The sequence below is a fragment of the Sitodiplosis mosellana genome, unplaced genomic scaffold, assembly GCF_009176505.1.
Source record: "Sitodiplosis mosellana isolate CC-2019 unplaced genomic scaffold, AAFC_SMos_1.0 Smas_scaffold_1, whole genome shotgun sequence".
NCBI lineage: Eukaryota > Metazoa > Arthropoda > Insecta > Diptera > Cecidomyiidae > Sitodiplosis > Sitodiplosis mosellana.
The window spans coordinates 17,796,206-17,812,205 of NW_022595244.1; the positions used below are offsets into that span (position 1 = coordinate 17,796,206).

General features: G+C 34.9%; 2 protein-coding genes across 12 annotated transcripts; one reads left to right on the forward strand and one right to left on the reverse strand.

Moving 5' to 3' along the window:
- Nucleotides 1–1,946: 1,946 nt before the first annotated feature.
- Nucleotides 1,947–11,821, forward strand: LOC129580574 (sodium-coupled monocarboxylate transporter 1). Of its 11 annotated transcripts, none has more exons than XM_055471164.1 (11): nt 2,006–2,941; nt 3,125–3,782; nt 3,901–4,209; nt 4,619–5,519; nt 9,023–9,170; nt 9,365–9,580; nt 9,675–9,929; nt 10,021–10,239; nt 10,315–10,699; nt 10,780–10,910; nt 11,013–11,821. In XM_055471164.1, the coding sequence occupies exons 4-11, from the start codon at nt 5,309–5,311 to the stop codon at nt 11,260–11,262; spliced, it is 1,815 nt and encodes a 604-aa protein (XP_055327139.1). In that variant the 5' UTR covers nt 2,006–2,941; nt 3,125–3,782; nt 3,901–4,209; nt 4,619–5,308; the 3' UTR covers nt 11,263–11,821. The 11 variants fall into 11 exon arrangements, with proteins under 11 accessions (XP_055294799.1, XP_055294808.1, XP_055294789.1 ...); XM_055471156.1 differs by having other exon boundaries at nt 2,008–3,055; XM_055471173.1 differs by having other exon boundaries at nt 2,019–2,941; nt 3,110–3,782.
- A 1,908-nt stretch (nt 11,822–13,729) lies between these two features.
- LOC129564705 (protein takeout) lies at nt 13,730–14,995 on the reverse strand. The gene is made up of 4 exons (XM_055438879.1): nt 14,849–14,995; nt 14,597–14,772; nt 14,313–14,511; nt 13,730–14,201 (listed from the first exon to the last, which is right to left on the reverse strand). The coding sequence occupies exons 1-4, from the start codon at nt 14,946–14,948 to the stop codon at nt 13,900–13,902; spliced, it is 777 nt and encodes a 258-aa protein (XP_055294854.1). The 5' UTR covers nt 14,949–14,995; the 3' UTR covers nt 13,730–13,899.
- Between the last annotated feature and the right edge of the window lie 1,005 nt (nt 14,996–16,000).

Here is a 16,000-nt window from a genome sequence, read left to right on the forward strand (position 1 = left end):
GACACCAACACTAACCGATCGCATATGTAAAAATGAAAAAATTCCGCTCAGATGCGAAAAGTACTTGTGTTTGTTAAGATATTTTATGGTTTAGATTGTTTAACTGCAAATACGATTTAAACTGAAATAAACAATTTTGAAAAAAAGGTAACCACGAAACGGTCCAAATAAAATGGCACTTGTTTGAATTTGATGGAGATAAAAAAAGCACAATAATTAGATGAAATAAAAGTCACATCATGTGACTCACATGATTAGCCCATTCCCGAGATGCAATCGTCGATGACATCTGCCGATAGAGAAAAAGTCATTTGAAAGGGCCCGCTTTAATTACACGAGTTTTATTGAAATAATAATAAAAAAAAACCACCGTCAAACCAACTTTAAGCCGGCTAGCGCCATAATTTAAAAGTGAAAACGAGACTTGTTGTTCCAATCCCGATTCTTAAATCTCATTCATATATCATTAGGCAAAATGAAAAATATAAACAAGTGAAAAAACAAACAAACAAACAGCCACAAGACAAATGAGCGATTATTCCACCCGCCGAAGAACAAACACGAGAGAGGTTATGTAAAAATGAAATACGAATTGGAAATTTCCATCACGCATGTGTTATTCATCTGCAAAATGCATACTATTGATTTATGTGATGTTTTGACGCAGTTTTCTCTGCACATTATCTTCGATCATTGCATACATAGTTTGCATTAGGATCCAATTTACAGATGCAACGGGACAGAATCTGTTCTAACAAATCGATACATGAAAATCCACTTGCCGTAGAATGACAATCGTACTCACTTTCTTTTTACATGATAATTTAGGCTGATTTGTGTTGATATGGGAATTGAGAGTTGCAATAACGTTATCGGGTAAGCACAGACTACGTGTTGCCTTTAATTGCAGCCAGACTTTGTTTGCTTTGCTGCCGTATTTTGTTTGCATTTAATCATACATATTGCCGTTACCGTCGCATCCATTGTTACCTCAATTGTATTGACCTTCCTTATCCAGATTCAATTAATTCAGAAATTGTCAGCTTATTTCGTCGCAAGTATGTCGTCATTAGGTATTCACCAGATAGCAAAAAAAGCAGCCAGTTCCGTATTATTCAAACACAATATCGTCATTAAATTCATTATACAACCTTATTGATTCATATTGGGAATTGCTAATTCCGAGTACTTTGTTCACTCTTAGTCCAAATATAAATTCCCTGAACGAAATTTCTCGCAATTCTATTATTTAAAAAAAAATGTTCAGTGAATTCGTCAACTTCAGAGGGAAAAAAATCAAACAAACAGGTGAATCCCCGATATTTTTGGGAAATGGTTCTGTGTGTTAGCCCAAAATCAATATACTCTTTTTGACTATTGTCAATTATATGCTTTTTTCGTATAAGTTATGGTGAAATTTTCCTTTCATGCTTTTAGGTATCAATTAATTAGTTTTCTTAAATGTTAATTTTCATGAGTATCGAAAATAAATTTGAAGTACTAAAAAAAGATGAGTTTTAAATCGAAAAAAAATGCAATCAAAGAAAAAGAAGAAAAAATTGACGCCAAAAAATAAATTATTCCATAAAATATAAAGGAAGCGATTTTCATTTAAATTCACGGATCATCCAATTGTTTATGTCACGTCTGAGTTTATTCGCCTTTCGCCATCGACCATACCCATCGGAAACTGGTTATGCCACACAGTAAAACAGTTAACTGATTCGGTCATTGGATCAATTTACTTAAAGACTCAATCAGAAGATTGACGTACATAAAACAAACTTTTGCTTTCACATGAACTTGATGAATTCGGTAGAACTTCTTTTTCATGTTTGATCAATGTACTATTGAACTACAAAATACGAAATTCGCGGTTCTATACGACTTGTCATTAAAATTTTATTGAACATTCCATTTGTTACATATTGACAGATGTTTCCGTTAGATTTGAATATTTCATCAATACAATCGAGAGTTTCGTACTTTGACAGCACATTGCAGACATAACCTAGAATAATCTGGACCGTGTGTGAATTTGTGTTTTTTTTCTGCTCACTACCTTTGTTTTAAGAAAGAAAATTAAAAGTGTTTGTTTCAATTTTTTTCGCCAATCACAATACGTTTGTCACTTGGCATGAGAAATGTGAAAAGCCTGTTTCGAATTCTGTGCGTAACTTTTCCGTGAATCATGAAGAAGGTCATTCGACCTTTGCTGGAATGCTGTAAAACTTTTCATTGTTCGATTTAATAAACATCAGTACTTCGACTTAGAAACGAAACGAACCTGAATCCAAGTTACTCATCGAAATTTTCATGTCACTCTCGGAGAGCAGTGACACTGTCGATCTTAAACAAAATATGTGATAAAATATTGCCGAATAAAATAAAATATCAGAAATCGGGAAACAAGTTAACAAAAAAACACGTTCACAAGATACAATACGTTTACGCACAAAATTTGCATTTGGAAATCGATATTCGCGAAATGTACGTTTGTTGATGATCATTAATTGGTATTTTTGTGTCTGTTGAGTCTGGGTTTTATGTTGATTTTCGTTGGTAACGTGCTCCTGTTGAGCAGCAAATGTGAACGAAGGTGAAAGAGAGAAAAACAGTCGTCATCACATAACAGCATAAGAAGAAGTCAAAAACGTGGCAACGCCGATGGAATTTAAGTTCCAAAGCAAAATTGTATATGGGCAGTTTCACCCATGTGACCAAATCCAAGACTCGTGTGAAAGAAGCGTGAATTCATAAAATGAATGGACATTCTGCTTTTTGATTATGTTTGTGTGTAGGGATCGTTCAATGTATTTTCAAAGCGGTTCCGCCTTTATACGGCCAAATAATCAAGTTTATTACCGCACTTGACAATCAATACTGGCACCACACAAAGATGTACGATTAAACCGGTGAGGGGCCGATTTCGCTGTAGAACGTATGTATTTGGTAAAGCTATGTGTAAAAATGGCATGGGAGAAATAAGATATGCAGACTAAAATCCTGTTTATTTCGAATATCACTCTACATTATTTAAATTGCAGTGTTTCGAGTATGTTCTTTCAAGGCATGACTCAAATTCTACTTATCTATGGAATTCAAAAAGTTTTCATATTTATAGGGATTCGCAACTGAGATTCGGACGATGCGCAAGTGAAGTGAGAGTGTTTTTCAGCGTTGATAAGTCTCATATTGTCAAAAAATGGAAAATTTCGATTCCATGTAACAATTACAAAAAATTCCAAGCAACAATATCATTCACAGAGTATAAAAAGAGGATTGCAGACAGTGGGCAAACATAAACAAGTGTTATACTTAATTACTACAAGTGGCAATGACAATGGATTGACACACTCTTCATTGGACAGAGTTGGCTGCAAAGCAGTAGATAAAAACTACTGTTATTTATTAGTCAGTAGATAAGGACAACTGAATCGAATGTAAACACGGAATACTCTCGAAACAAAAGGAGCACCTTGTTTTTTGTTGTTGTTCAGAGCAAATCGCACGTTCATCTCGCGTGAATTTTTCACTGCCGTGTCAAATGCAGCTGTGAAAATTGAAACGTATAGAGTTGGGGAAAAGTGGCAAGACACCGCGGAATTCTACATAAAAAAGACAGCTGACGACGACAACCGCCGTTCATTTTAGCAACACGTGATTTTGCCGGGCTAACACAAATTGACAGTGAAAAAATATTTGAAGCTGGCAAATGTCCCAAATCGTTTCACAACTCTGCTACACACTATTCTCTCGCCGAAAAAACAGATTTTTCCTATGTGCGGATCCGGTTTTATGAATTGATTTAAATGTCTCTTAACCATTTCCTATATTCATAAAAAAAATGGTATTTAAAACGTTGGATTTTCTCACGAATATGGATTTGTTTACATATAGATGAGCAAACGAATGTGACCAAAACACTGTTTATGTGAATCAACTATGCTGTAAGTCGATAACGAACAACCACATTGATAACATGCTATCGTCATAGCGTCGATATTCTGGTAATTTCAAGAGAGATACCGTGTGTTTGTGTGCAGGGCTGCGGATGCTGATCTGCATTGGCTTGTATTTGTGACACTCATATATCAACACACATTCACAGTCTCATGAATGCTCATGTGATAAATTTCGTTTTTCTTTCACACCTGTTCTGCGCATATACTTATTGCGGCGGCTACTATGAGTGACAGACTTTATCAGGTAATAAATTTATTGATGTGTTACAAACACAGATCATTACCTAGGCTCAAGTAGACAAATAATGTACCAATTTATGGCAGTTTGCCGCTGCGCTAGGGATTACTCGGAACGGTTGATCATTGTATTAAATTTGCTCATTGTTTGTCGTCTTCATCATCGTCGTCATAATTTCTCTCAAACTGTATGATAAGGTATACTAGAATCATGAGTGTGGCTCATATTGCGCGCGCATCGTTCTGCTATCTATTGTAGTATACTCTATATACTTGTGTGTTGTGTGTGCGTGAGTGCACGTCTGTTTGCCAAAAGAAAAAAAAAACGCTTAATTTTGCCTATAAAAACTGGTGCTCACTTTGTGGTGATTGTCACTACGAGAAGTAAATTCGTTGCGATAATTTTGTCTTTTCAGATCGAACAGCCAGCAAAATTCAAAATCAGCATTACAACTGAGTATCCGTATTTTTTTTAAACATAAATTTCTGTGTGAAACTGAACAAGTTTACAACGATTTACAACAACAAATAACAAGAAAAACTAAAATACTCAGACGTTAAAACGATAAAAACGAAGAAATGAAATATATCAATAAAAGTTAAATAATACGACGAAGGAATTCGTTAACGTAAAAAAAAAGAAGAGACAAAATACGAAAAAAATACCGTTGCTGATCGGGGAGTCGTTCTTTTTGAATCGAAAACTTTTTTTTTTCAAATTCACATTCAGTGTTGATTTAATGTTCAACGCGTGCAGAAGTGGCCTTCTCGTGTGCTATTGACAATTCTTATTTTATTTGAAGCATTCGCTTTGCTACAGTATTTGGTGAACTAACTCTATCAAAACGTTGTCCATCACGAAGTGCCACAATCATATCGAATCCAGAACATCGATCAACACGTACGATCGGCGAAAAATCTCCAGCATCCGATTCAGTTTAGCAGTAATCGTTCGAAAGAAGAAAAAGCGCAAAAAGAAAAATTGCTTGAAATTTAATGCGTGGCAACTGAAAGATTTAGTTTGTGTACTCAAGTGAAACTGTTTTTTTTTTCTCTATCGATTTGAACAATTCGGGTTTCGAGCAACTATTATTTGATTTAGAACAATGTTTAATATTATTTGCGATTATTTGATATTCTTCGGTTTTTTGATCGGTTCGACGCTGTTCCCATTATGGGGCAGTTTAATGCGTAAGAAGAAGCCAACCGATCAGGCTGACACAAAAGCAAATTACGTATTTGCAACGGGACAAGTTGGCATTTTTGCGATGATGCTTTCCATTGCTCGCGGTACACTTGGAGTTCGTGCATTTTTGGGTAAGTTTTTTCTTCGCTTCTTCTGTTTATTTTTGTTGCAATTTTATCGGTTTTAATCAATTAAACTATCATGTTAACTGAATCTACGTGTTTTCGAGTTGAATATTCTTTTGAGTTTTAAGACATAACTTGTTCTTAATTAAGGTATAGTGCTCATTAAACACTAAATGGGAGTCATGTGCTCCAAAGTCGCCATCATTTCCTTTATAAAAATATGGCAAAACCTTTTCGATATTTTATTTATTTATGCAGTACCACGTAATTATCTTTAAATGAAACATTTGCATTTAATTGCTATTACGTCAAATGAATCTGCCGAAACCTGTCCAATTGAGAGCAAAAAAACCATAATGACTTCTATTACTTTGTTGGCGACACATTTTAAACGAATTAAAATTGCTAGTGACCGTGATCTTAACCAAAATTTAGTTTCTCCGTATGTCACGAACATCAAGTTTTTATTCTATATCGGCATCGTTAAATTGATTACTTAGCATCGCTTACAGCTGATGAATCAGTTGTTTTTGTTCCTTTATTGTCGTTATGTGACAATTGCATTGTCTAATTGCTACCAATTAACATAAGTTTTGCTGCTCATTGAAACGGAACTTTTTTTTTATCGATGAATGATTCATTGAAATGTCAATAGTAATAATGAAAAAAAAAAGTCGATGGTGGATGAAGATGATGAAAGCAAGCAAAATAGTAAACATGATGTGTAACCGAGACGTACAACCGATAACGCTGAAGTCTTTGTCTATAAATAGATTTATTATTGAGCGCTTTGATATACGGCGTTTGTATACAAAAAACCGCTTATCAAATCACTTCAAATATTCATGTGGATGTATCACGTATCACGTTTTATTGATAAACGGACAGCACAGCATTGGCCTAAGCCGGTGTGACACACATACTTAACTATCAATGAACCTTTATCCAATATGAAAATTTTCCAAGCTCATCAAATTCACACTGCAAGCCGTGTAAACACGACTATACATATATATTTTCTTTATAGAGATTTGTCTTTGTTTAGTTTCTCTTAATTAACCGAGTAAAGCCACGGTCAGTTACATATTGAAAATTGATAATAACAAAAATTCATCAAAATTTCAAAATATTTGTGTCTAGCTTATAAATACCATGTTATGGGCCAGTCAGACACATTTGCGTTTTTACGTTTAGCTTTCTTTTCTATTGCGGTGGTCAACGGCACTTTGTTTGACAAAATGGCCTGCTTTAAGAATATTTTTCAAATAGATTTGCTGTCGCAGTTTTTTCAGTAAAATCTGTTTATATGTGAGTTTGCATCGTGTGGCAATGACGCCGCCGCCGCCACCAATAAGTGTTTATAAATAAAATGTGAACAGTCATGAGATGCACTTTGCACCGCTCGTGCGATCTCTTTGAGTGCGACACATCGATGCAGCACGATATAATATGCTATAATTATTTAAATGTTTGGCAATCGTAAATATGGCTGTTTGCCACTGCGCCAAACGCTGTATACAAACAAAGAACGCAGATAATAAGCGTCAAGATATTGACAGGAACAAAAAAAAGGAATCTCACCTAATCGTGTGCCAAAGTACGGATAATCGTTTGTTTTCGCATACTTAAAATAGAATCAAGTTTGTCAAGAAGAGTTTCAAGTGTTTGTTTTTCATTTCTCGCATCGTTGAGGCTTCTGCAAAAGCCTAGCGTTTTACTTTGTATCGCTTTCAGCACGCTTATGTTTAGTGTTATAAGCTTGAAAAACCTCAGATATTTCTATTGGAATAGTTGGTTGATTTGGGTCACACATGTGAATTTATGGACATGTGACTATAAATTTGAATGGCCACTTTCGCTGTTGTTATCAATAATTCACTCTCGTTGATAACAATTGAAAGCGGGCAATAAAATTAGTCACACGTTTATCATTTTATTTTACTTGATCAAATCACTACGAATCGTCGATTCAATAAAAAAAAAAATCAGCATTCATAGATTCACAACAACATGAATGTGAAGAATTATTTGTTTTAAATTAAAACAATTGGAAATTGGAACTGTCAATCAAAAATTATTGACAAAAATAATTTTTTTCACAAGTTTTCGGTTCAATCATGTCCAAATTATTACAAGTTAGCTAAAAGCGATTTTTTACCACATTTCTTGTTATATCTGCTTCGCGCTTATTCTTCGAATGACGCTAATTTTGCTCTTTTCAAAGAAACTGGTCACGCGCACAATCGATCGATCGCTTGTCTTTTATTCTAAAATTAATCAAAGTATGCAAATATTCTGTCTATTTCTGTGTCTGCGCATATCCAACATTATCTTGAATAATGTGAAAAAAAAAACATTCAACACACTTCAACTGTTATACGTCAATTTGAATATGGTCTATTTCACGTCATTAGAGTCCATCCATATTATTTTGATCACATAATTTAGATTAAATTATACACGCCACGCCGATTGGGTAGAAAATAATCAATTGCCGAAAAATTTGACATTTTTGACATAGTCATTTATTCGATGAATTAAGGTCTCACTTTCCAGTTCAGTACTTTTGGTCGTTTACCTAATATGTTATGGAAAAGAGATCTCATCTCGTTCGAATTGAAATGTAAAAATTGTTGAAAATGTCGCAGCTTTCACTGGATATATAGAATAGCAGTAGAAATTGGAGTGTTTCTTCCGTTTTCAGCTGAATCACCTTCATTTCGTTGCTTGAACCAAATAATTGTATTGTATTATCCAAGATCAAGTGATCTCATCGAATCAAGTATAAACAGCCATTCAAAACTGAGAAATTTTAACGAGAACAAGTGCAAAAACTCAATGGACAATCCGAATTCAATTTTCACGCCATTATTTGGTGTAAAACATGCGTAGAAAAATGAATGTTTTCGGAATCCACATCACCCCGAATCGTTTGAGTCAACAGTGTTTGTCTATTATTTTTTTTCAATTCAGTTATTATTTTGTTAATTCAAATGTTTAAATTAAATGACAGTTTTTTTTGTTCTTCGTCATCGCCAGTCATCGCAACTACCAAAATTGGCACGAATAATAAATAATTCATTTCAAAACACGTTTTACCGATTTCAAGTAAACAATACATCAATAATTGGCGAGAAAAAAAAGCGCTTTTTATTTGAACAAATTTCATTTTGAAGAAAAAAAAACATACTGCGCGTCGATTCATATCGCACATACAACAGACCAGATAATGGCTGCGTTCGCTCAAAAGCTTTTATCTCTTTGAAAACCAATTTAAATGTAATTCGAATACTATTCAAACTCAATGATGCCAGTTAAAGTAAATACGAATGTAGTTCACCCGCGCTTGAATAACCCTTCTTTACAACAACAACAAAAGTCAATGTTTGCTTGGGTTAAATATATACGGAAATGCGAACAAATAAATGATTTATTATTTGCGCAATTATTCAGTCACACACCGAGATTAATCATTCAATTTTGTATTTTTCTAATTTCTTATTGCATAGGCTACCCTTCGGAACTGTTTTATCGAGGAGTTGGAATGTGGGAAACCATCTATGGTTTAGCATCTGCCTATCCAATCGTATGCTTTGTTTTTGTGCCCATCTACTTGAATCTCGGAATAACTTCAGTCTACCAATATTTGGATATGAGGTATGATTATACACTATGTAGATATACGGTAACTTCTAGAATCGCGACGAAATGTTATCAAAGACTTACTCACGTCACTAGATAGACAAACAAAAAGAAATAGATTGTTTTTTCGTCTTCGTTTGAATCAAAAAAAAAGTCTGAATTTGGCAGCTGTATTCATAAAGATTTTTCACGGTTGTTTTTGTTTGCAGATTCAAAAGCAAATTGGTCCGTCGCCTAGCATCAGCCACATTCATTGCACGAAATGTTTTCATAATGGGCATAACAATGTATACACCATGCGTAGCGCTCAATACAGTTGCCAATATTCCATACTGGGCAAGCTATTTGCTGATGACTGCTTTAGGAATTCTATTCACAATTTTCGGTAATTTGAAAAGCGCAATTACGGCTGATGTCATTCAGGGGTTAGTAAAAAAAAAATTCTCGTTCAGCACCATCCACATCCACATTCTAATTAACTAAATTCATAAAACTCATGCATATTTAATTAAAATATAGAATCACAATGATCATCGTATCGTTTGGAGTTATTGTACAAGGCGCTTATGAGGCAGGTGGTGTCGAAAAAGCCGTAAAGATCAATCGTGACAACGGTCGATTAGACTTCTTCACATTCAGCGGTGATGTAACGACCAGAATTGACACGCTATCCGCCTGGTTGGGCCAACTATTTATTTCGTTATCGGTGTTGGGCTGCCAACAAAACAACGTGCAACGTTACATGAGCATGAAATCACAAAAAGATGTCACACGGTAAGAATTTGTCGCATATTTGAAATTTTAATTACGTCGAGTGTCGTGTGTTGATCGTTTTGTAATTGAATTATTTTGTATTTACTTCTAGCACACTTATGGCAAATGTTCCGTTCGTGACATTCTTGTTCTCGCTGTCTTGGCTCGTCGGCATGGGCATCTATGCCACATATTTCAATTGCGATCCATTCAAAGCCGGATACATCGAGAAAACCGACGAGATCCTACCTTATTTTATCCTTGATCGTCTTACATACATTCCTGGATTTTTGGGCCTCTTCATGGCCACCCTCTTTAACGGCTCGTTATGGTAAGCACAAAATACTCTTAAGCCATATGAAACCAAAATTTTCATGTCATCCCATTCTTTTCGCATTGATTCCAGTATTTATGTGTCAACACTCAATTCAGTTGCCACTGTTACATGGGAAGATTTCATCTCACATATTCCAGTCTTCCGTAAATTTGCCGATTTCAAGCAGTTGTGCGCGATCAAAACTCTTGGAGTTACATACGCATTGATATGCATGGGATTGGCGTATGTAGTGAGCTTGTTCTCGGGCGTCATTGAGATCTCAATGTTTGTTAACGCAGCGACCAGTGGTACCCTGGTCGGTGTGTTCATATTGGCCATGTTGATTCCGTTTGCAAACGGCAAAGGTGCAAGTATTGGCATGATCGCATCACATGTGACAATTATTTCTCTGTCAATCGCATCTTATTTGGGCAACAACATGATGAAAACCGAATTCCTACCAACTTCAATTGACGTAAGTTTCTATCCAAAAAAAATGAAATGACCCAACTTTGCAATATACAAAATAATCAACTAATCGATTTGAATTCATAGGGTTGTAATGCCACTGCCAATCACTCGTTGTTCTTGTTCGACCCGGCCGAAACTGAATTTCAACGCATGAGCCGCATCAATTTGACCTTCTACGAAGCCCCCTTGGCTGAAGACATCTCCGCACCTGAAAGGTAAAAATTGAATTCTTTTCAAAACTCCAAATCTTCTTCTTTGAATCGAAACATTGAACTCGGGAACTAATTGAATATTTCCATTTTTCACCCATTCAACAGAACGTTCTTGAAATCATTCCTCAACATGTCATACATGTACTACAGTGTTTTCGGTAGCATCGTCACTGTTCTAGTCGGTTGCATTGTCAGTTTGTTCACAAATACTGAAGGATACGACTCAACGCTGGTACATCCAATGGTGTTACGATTTGTAAAATCCAAATCAGAACTGCCGGTCATCGATGAAAAGCCACGCCAAGCAATCATCAACCAACTTTCAGCGACCGAAAAACAACGCGACAAATGCTAAATGTTTGTAAATCTGTGTTCTATGTCGGTCGGTACTTTAAACTTAAAATATATCAGCCATATTAGTGTTGCATTGTAATTCTCAATGTGATTGTTAATTAATCAATGCAACAATTTAATTCCTATTAGCGTTAAATTTCATGCACGAAGAAAAATGCGATTTAGATATCCTTTTTATAGTGTTTAGTCTCGTCTATCTAATTTACCAAATAATTGTCACTGCAATGGATTTGCTTGATATTTCGATTTCATTCAATGAAACCGATTCTTAGTCAGACGCAGAAAGAAAATCAGATTTTCCAAATGCCACAATCAAATACTTACATTAGATAAATACGTAGCCTAATTTTACGCTTACATGTTTTTGTATTTATATTACAAATAAGAGAGAATCTATCGGCTATTGTTTAGCGTGTAAAATGTAAACTGTGTTATGTTTTAATTGAGAAATACTTATTTTTGTACGAACTTGCTTAATATGTCATAAGGAATATTCAAGTTGCCAGAGTTTCAATGCAAGATAATTTACGAAAATAAAATTCGAAATGACTTAAGAAAAAGACACCGTTTTTATTGTCATTACATTTTCAGGCCATGAGTAAATTGAAAATTGTGAATGGTTGTGGATTGGGTGAGCTTTTTTTTTATTAAAGCTAACGATTATTCTGTGCCATTCACAATGAAGTGTGAGTCATTCACATTGGTTTGCTTTTACCTAGCAATAGTACCGTTTTGCATTCGAAGACGATAAAATTAGTTGCATAATACGTTCGTGAATCATTTAATTACAATAATTTAACGACAATTCCGGGGATTATGAAAACATGAAAACAGTGGAAGATAAGGCGAACAAAGCGACATACGACAAGATCTGATATTTAGAAAAGATTGAAGAAAAAGAAAATCAAATAAATTTTTTTGGTCACCAAATTGATCGCATATGTGGCCAAGTTTTGGTTCGGATTTTGTGAGTGCGTTGAACAAAGATACAGAACTTAGTCTGGCTTTAAGTAAAATAAATTTAATGTAAACATCAGTGTCGACACGATCACAATCGTGATTTAAAATCGATTCGAGTGAGCATTTAGCATACCATTTCACTCGGTGTAGTATACGCGCGATACAGGTTTCGTGTCACTTTCTTTCATTGAACCGCGTAAACATTGTTCATCTTTGTTGGTTGCACGTGCGAATAAAGCATTTTCAATACACTTTGTTTTATCCCAACATATTACCTTAGGCGTAGTTTTGCCGCAAAAAGAAAGTCTTTTGTGTGTGTGTGTGTGTGTGTGTGTGTGTGGATGGTTTTGCTGCGTATGTAAACGATACCGCAGGTTATATACTTGACATATCGATATATCATAAAATTCAATTTATACAATAGCTATAAAATTCATTGCTTCACTTACGTGCGTACATCGTGAATCTATCAGAAGTGATGTCTTGAGGGATAGAGAGTGAGAGTGAGAGTGAGAGTGAGAGAGAGAGAGAGAGAGAGAAATGGACATTGTTGCAAAAGACCATTTCTTTCGACTATGATGAAATTAGATTGGGTCATAAAGGAAATGCAAACATTTTTTCACGGGAAAAAGAAATGAATAAACGTGACCGAGCCATTATGAACAATTAAATTTCAAATTATGTAATATGTATTACTGCATTCAAAGCATACGTTAGCCGAAGATGGTGATTGAAGATTTTCGAATTTAATTGGATTTTATTCAGTGCAAAATCGCGTAAATTTTAATAGTACTAATAATGATTTAATATGTTTGGCGCAACAACAACTACAGCAGCAAACGAAAACGCTCACAATCATTTCAAATTCAAATCGAATTCGGAACAACAAACCATCATCGATTTTCTCATTTTCAATGGATCTTCATGTAGTGTAGCGTATTGACGACTTAGTAAACATGTTTTTGAATAATTATTGTAGTAAAGAGTACGCTTTGAAGAGAAAAAAATTGCTCATGTGATGCCATCGACTTTTTCAGAAAATTAATGTCTGTTTATACAGTCATCTCTCCTTGCTGTCGAGAAATTTACTTCCAACTTTTTTTTTTCTCATGTGCAATTTATTGCTTTCTCTGCGTATTTCACGGTTCATTCTTGCTTTTGTGTTGCCTTATTTCATCAACAACGATTATGGTCAATGAGATAGTTCCGATTACTATTTGCGTAATCGGAACACGTTTTCTGCCTGATCGGAACACGTCATGTTTTACGAAACAGAAAAAAAACACATCAAAAGAAACAATAATAGCAATAATAATGGCAACAACAATGAAGAGACAACAGCATAATGACAAAAGAATTTTTTCAATGACGACGTATGTTTGCGTTCAAGTTCATTGACAGACATTGCTTGTATCATTATTTTTTGCAGCGTTTTTAATATATATCCGCCACCTTCAACCCAATCCAAACCACCTTTTGTGGTGCATTCAATACACTCGAAGGTAAAATGACACTTGAACAACGGAACTGTTTCCGAATATTTATTGAATTAAAACACTCATAAATTACACAATACACAGTAAACTTAATAAATACTCCGAATCAGTAATAAATAATGCGAAAAAAACTGTTTTTTTTTTGGTAATCACTGTGACTGTTTGTAGTTATGGTATAAAGATTATGCATCTAAAAGTTTTTCTAAGCCATACATTTCATTCAATTGGTTCGCTATTCCATATAAAATACTCTCGATGGATTCTCCTAAGGCTGGTCGAATTTCAGCGGTAATCTCGCGCCAATTGTCATTTATGAATTTATTCATCATCGATCCGAGCTGAGGATCGCCACCGAATAGATTGTCCAGATGCACGGAAGCTCCACCAATATTGAATTCCACTTTAATATCGCCAATTTTGCCACCGTTGCTATGTGCCGCCCCAGAACCATTCATTGTCATCGTCAAAGTTGCATCAATATCAGCTGCAATGAAAGAAAAAAAGAAAAAGTAAAACGATTATTGAAAGAAAAATTGTAAATTTTCGACGATTCACATTCATTGATCTTCATAAAGGTCAAAATGCATTCACTTACTGAAATTTGAGGATGCGGTTCCGTTTCCCATCAGCGGCATGAGCAATATTTTGCCTTGAATCAGGTAATTGGATGTCATTTTGAGAAGAGGAAACCATAGGTTGCATATTGCTCGTTTCGTCACTGGATCGACATGAATGTCACGCAGGGTGAAATTTGAAAGACCGTAAATGATGACATTACTGTATTCCGAGTCCATCTGTAATCACCGGAAAATTCAAAAATTTGTCAATGAATACAGTTATTTGTAGATGATTTGGAGAGGTAAAAACAATCGTTTTTACTCGGATTGCGCCAGCATTTTGTGTAATTCGAATTTCTGGGATTTTCAATGGTTCGCACGGTGGAATCATCAGTTCGGGGATGCCCTGGCTTAAATTTGCTCGCATCGATTCTATTGCTCTACGTAAACACTCGTTAAGATTTGGATCATCTTTATGGCACTGCTTTAGAATTGGCGCTGGAAAAATGCACGACATTTATTCTCACATTAATCAAACTACACTGATTTCTCACAGAAAAAATGAATAACTTACGAATATTATTAGTCTTTGTGATTGCCTGCGTTGACAGTGTAAAATCACTAATGCTCAAAACTAAGCCCAATAGAGCAACACACTTGAACAACAAATTCATTTTTGCGAGACTCAATCCGGTCAACGGTGAATTAACGACTAAAACGGTTATTTCGAATACCTCATTATGATATAATGGTGACAAAATAAAAAAAAGTGTCGATTTGCAATTTTCAGGTGTTTTTTATTTTGTTAGTTTTTTTTAAACACACACGAAAAATCAGGAAATGTTTAACGTTCCGTGTTTTTCGTTTTATCAACTGTTTCAAAAACAAATGCACTTTGTGTACGAAATTGTAACTTAAAATGCATTTCATGATTAAAATGACCGTTGTCATTTACATAAATTTGTGACTATGAATCACGTTTGATAGAAATATTGCTTGTCTACGTGAAAACTAGCAAGTATCTTCATGTAAAAAATGCCTTCTTCATTGCAGTGGAAATATGTTCTTAGTAAAATTAAAAACCATACATTTAAACACCAGATTTATCATCATAAAGTAGATACTGTCATTGAAAAATGAGCAGCAAAGGAACAAGTTCAACGACACGTGCTCAAATTGCAATGGATTTTTGTTTTTCGTCATCTGTTCACCCCATAATAATTAATAATTAATGGGATCGGTAATGAAATACAGCAAAACTGCGCTTATATGATATCTTTCATGTTAAATCGTATGTGTTGCACACAATTTCATGACATTTTTTTCAGTTTTTCAATGTTTTTTTTTTGTAATTGTGTGTTCATCGCAGTTTGATCAAAAGCCTTTCGGATGTTGTTGATTAAGTTTTCGTATGTTGACTAAGACTTTAAACGCGATTGCTTCAATTGATGACGCTTTGTTTCTAGGCAATACTTTTTTGACTTTAATTGATTGCTATGTTATATTCTAAGTAGAGCACTGTGAGAGTCAAGATTTTTTTTTTCATGATGGCTCGTAGAAAGTTCTGGCGGTGATTCAATTCGGTAAAATTCACACCGTTCCTGCAAGAGCATATACCACTAGCAACACCTTGTGGCACCGATAGTAATATCCCATGTGTTTCAATGTATTTTACAACAGATTACAATCGGTGCCACAAGGATCGCCTGTAGTATATTGCTTTTGC

What these genes read in the sequence shown, in the direction of transcription:
- LOC129580574 (XM_055438824.1), top strand. Translation starts at nt 5,309, where the DNA reads ATGTTTAATATTATTTGCGATTATTTGATATTCTTCGGTTTTTTGATC. An exon ending in ACGGCTGATGTCATTCAGGG is followed by an intron (nt 9,581 to 9,674) that starts GTTAGTAAAAAA and finishes ATTAAAATATAG; the next exon opens with AATCACAATGATCATCGTAT. An exon ending in CTCTTTAACGGCTCGTTATG is followed by an intron (nt 10,240 to 10,314) that starts GTAAGCACAAAA and finishes CATTGATTCCAG; the next exon opens with TATTTATGTGTCAACACTCA.
- LOC129564705 (XM_055438879.1), bottom strand. Translation starts at nt 14,948, where the DNA reads ATGAATTTGTTGTTCAAGTGTGTTGCTCTATTGGGCTTAGTTTTGAGC. An exon ending in CACAAAGACTAATAATATTC is followed by an intron (nt 14,773 to 14,848) that starts GTAAGTTATTCA and finishes GCATTTTTCCAG; the next exon opens with CGCCAATTCTAAAGCAGTGC. An exon ending in AAAATGCTGGCGCAATCCGA is followed by an intron (nt 14,512 to 14,596) that starts GTAAAAACGATT and finishes CGGTGATTACAG; the next exon opens with ATGGACTCGGAATACAGTAA.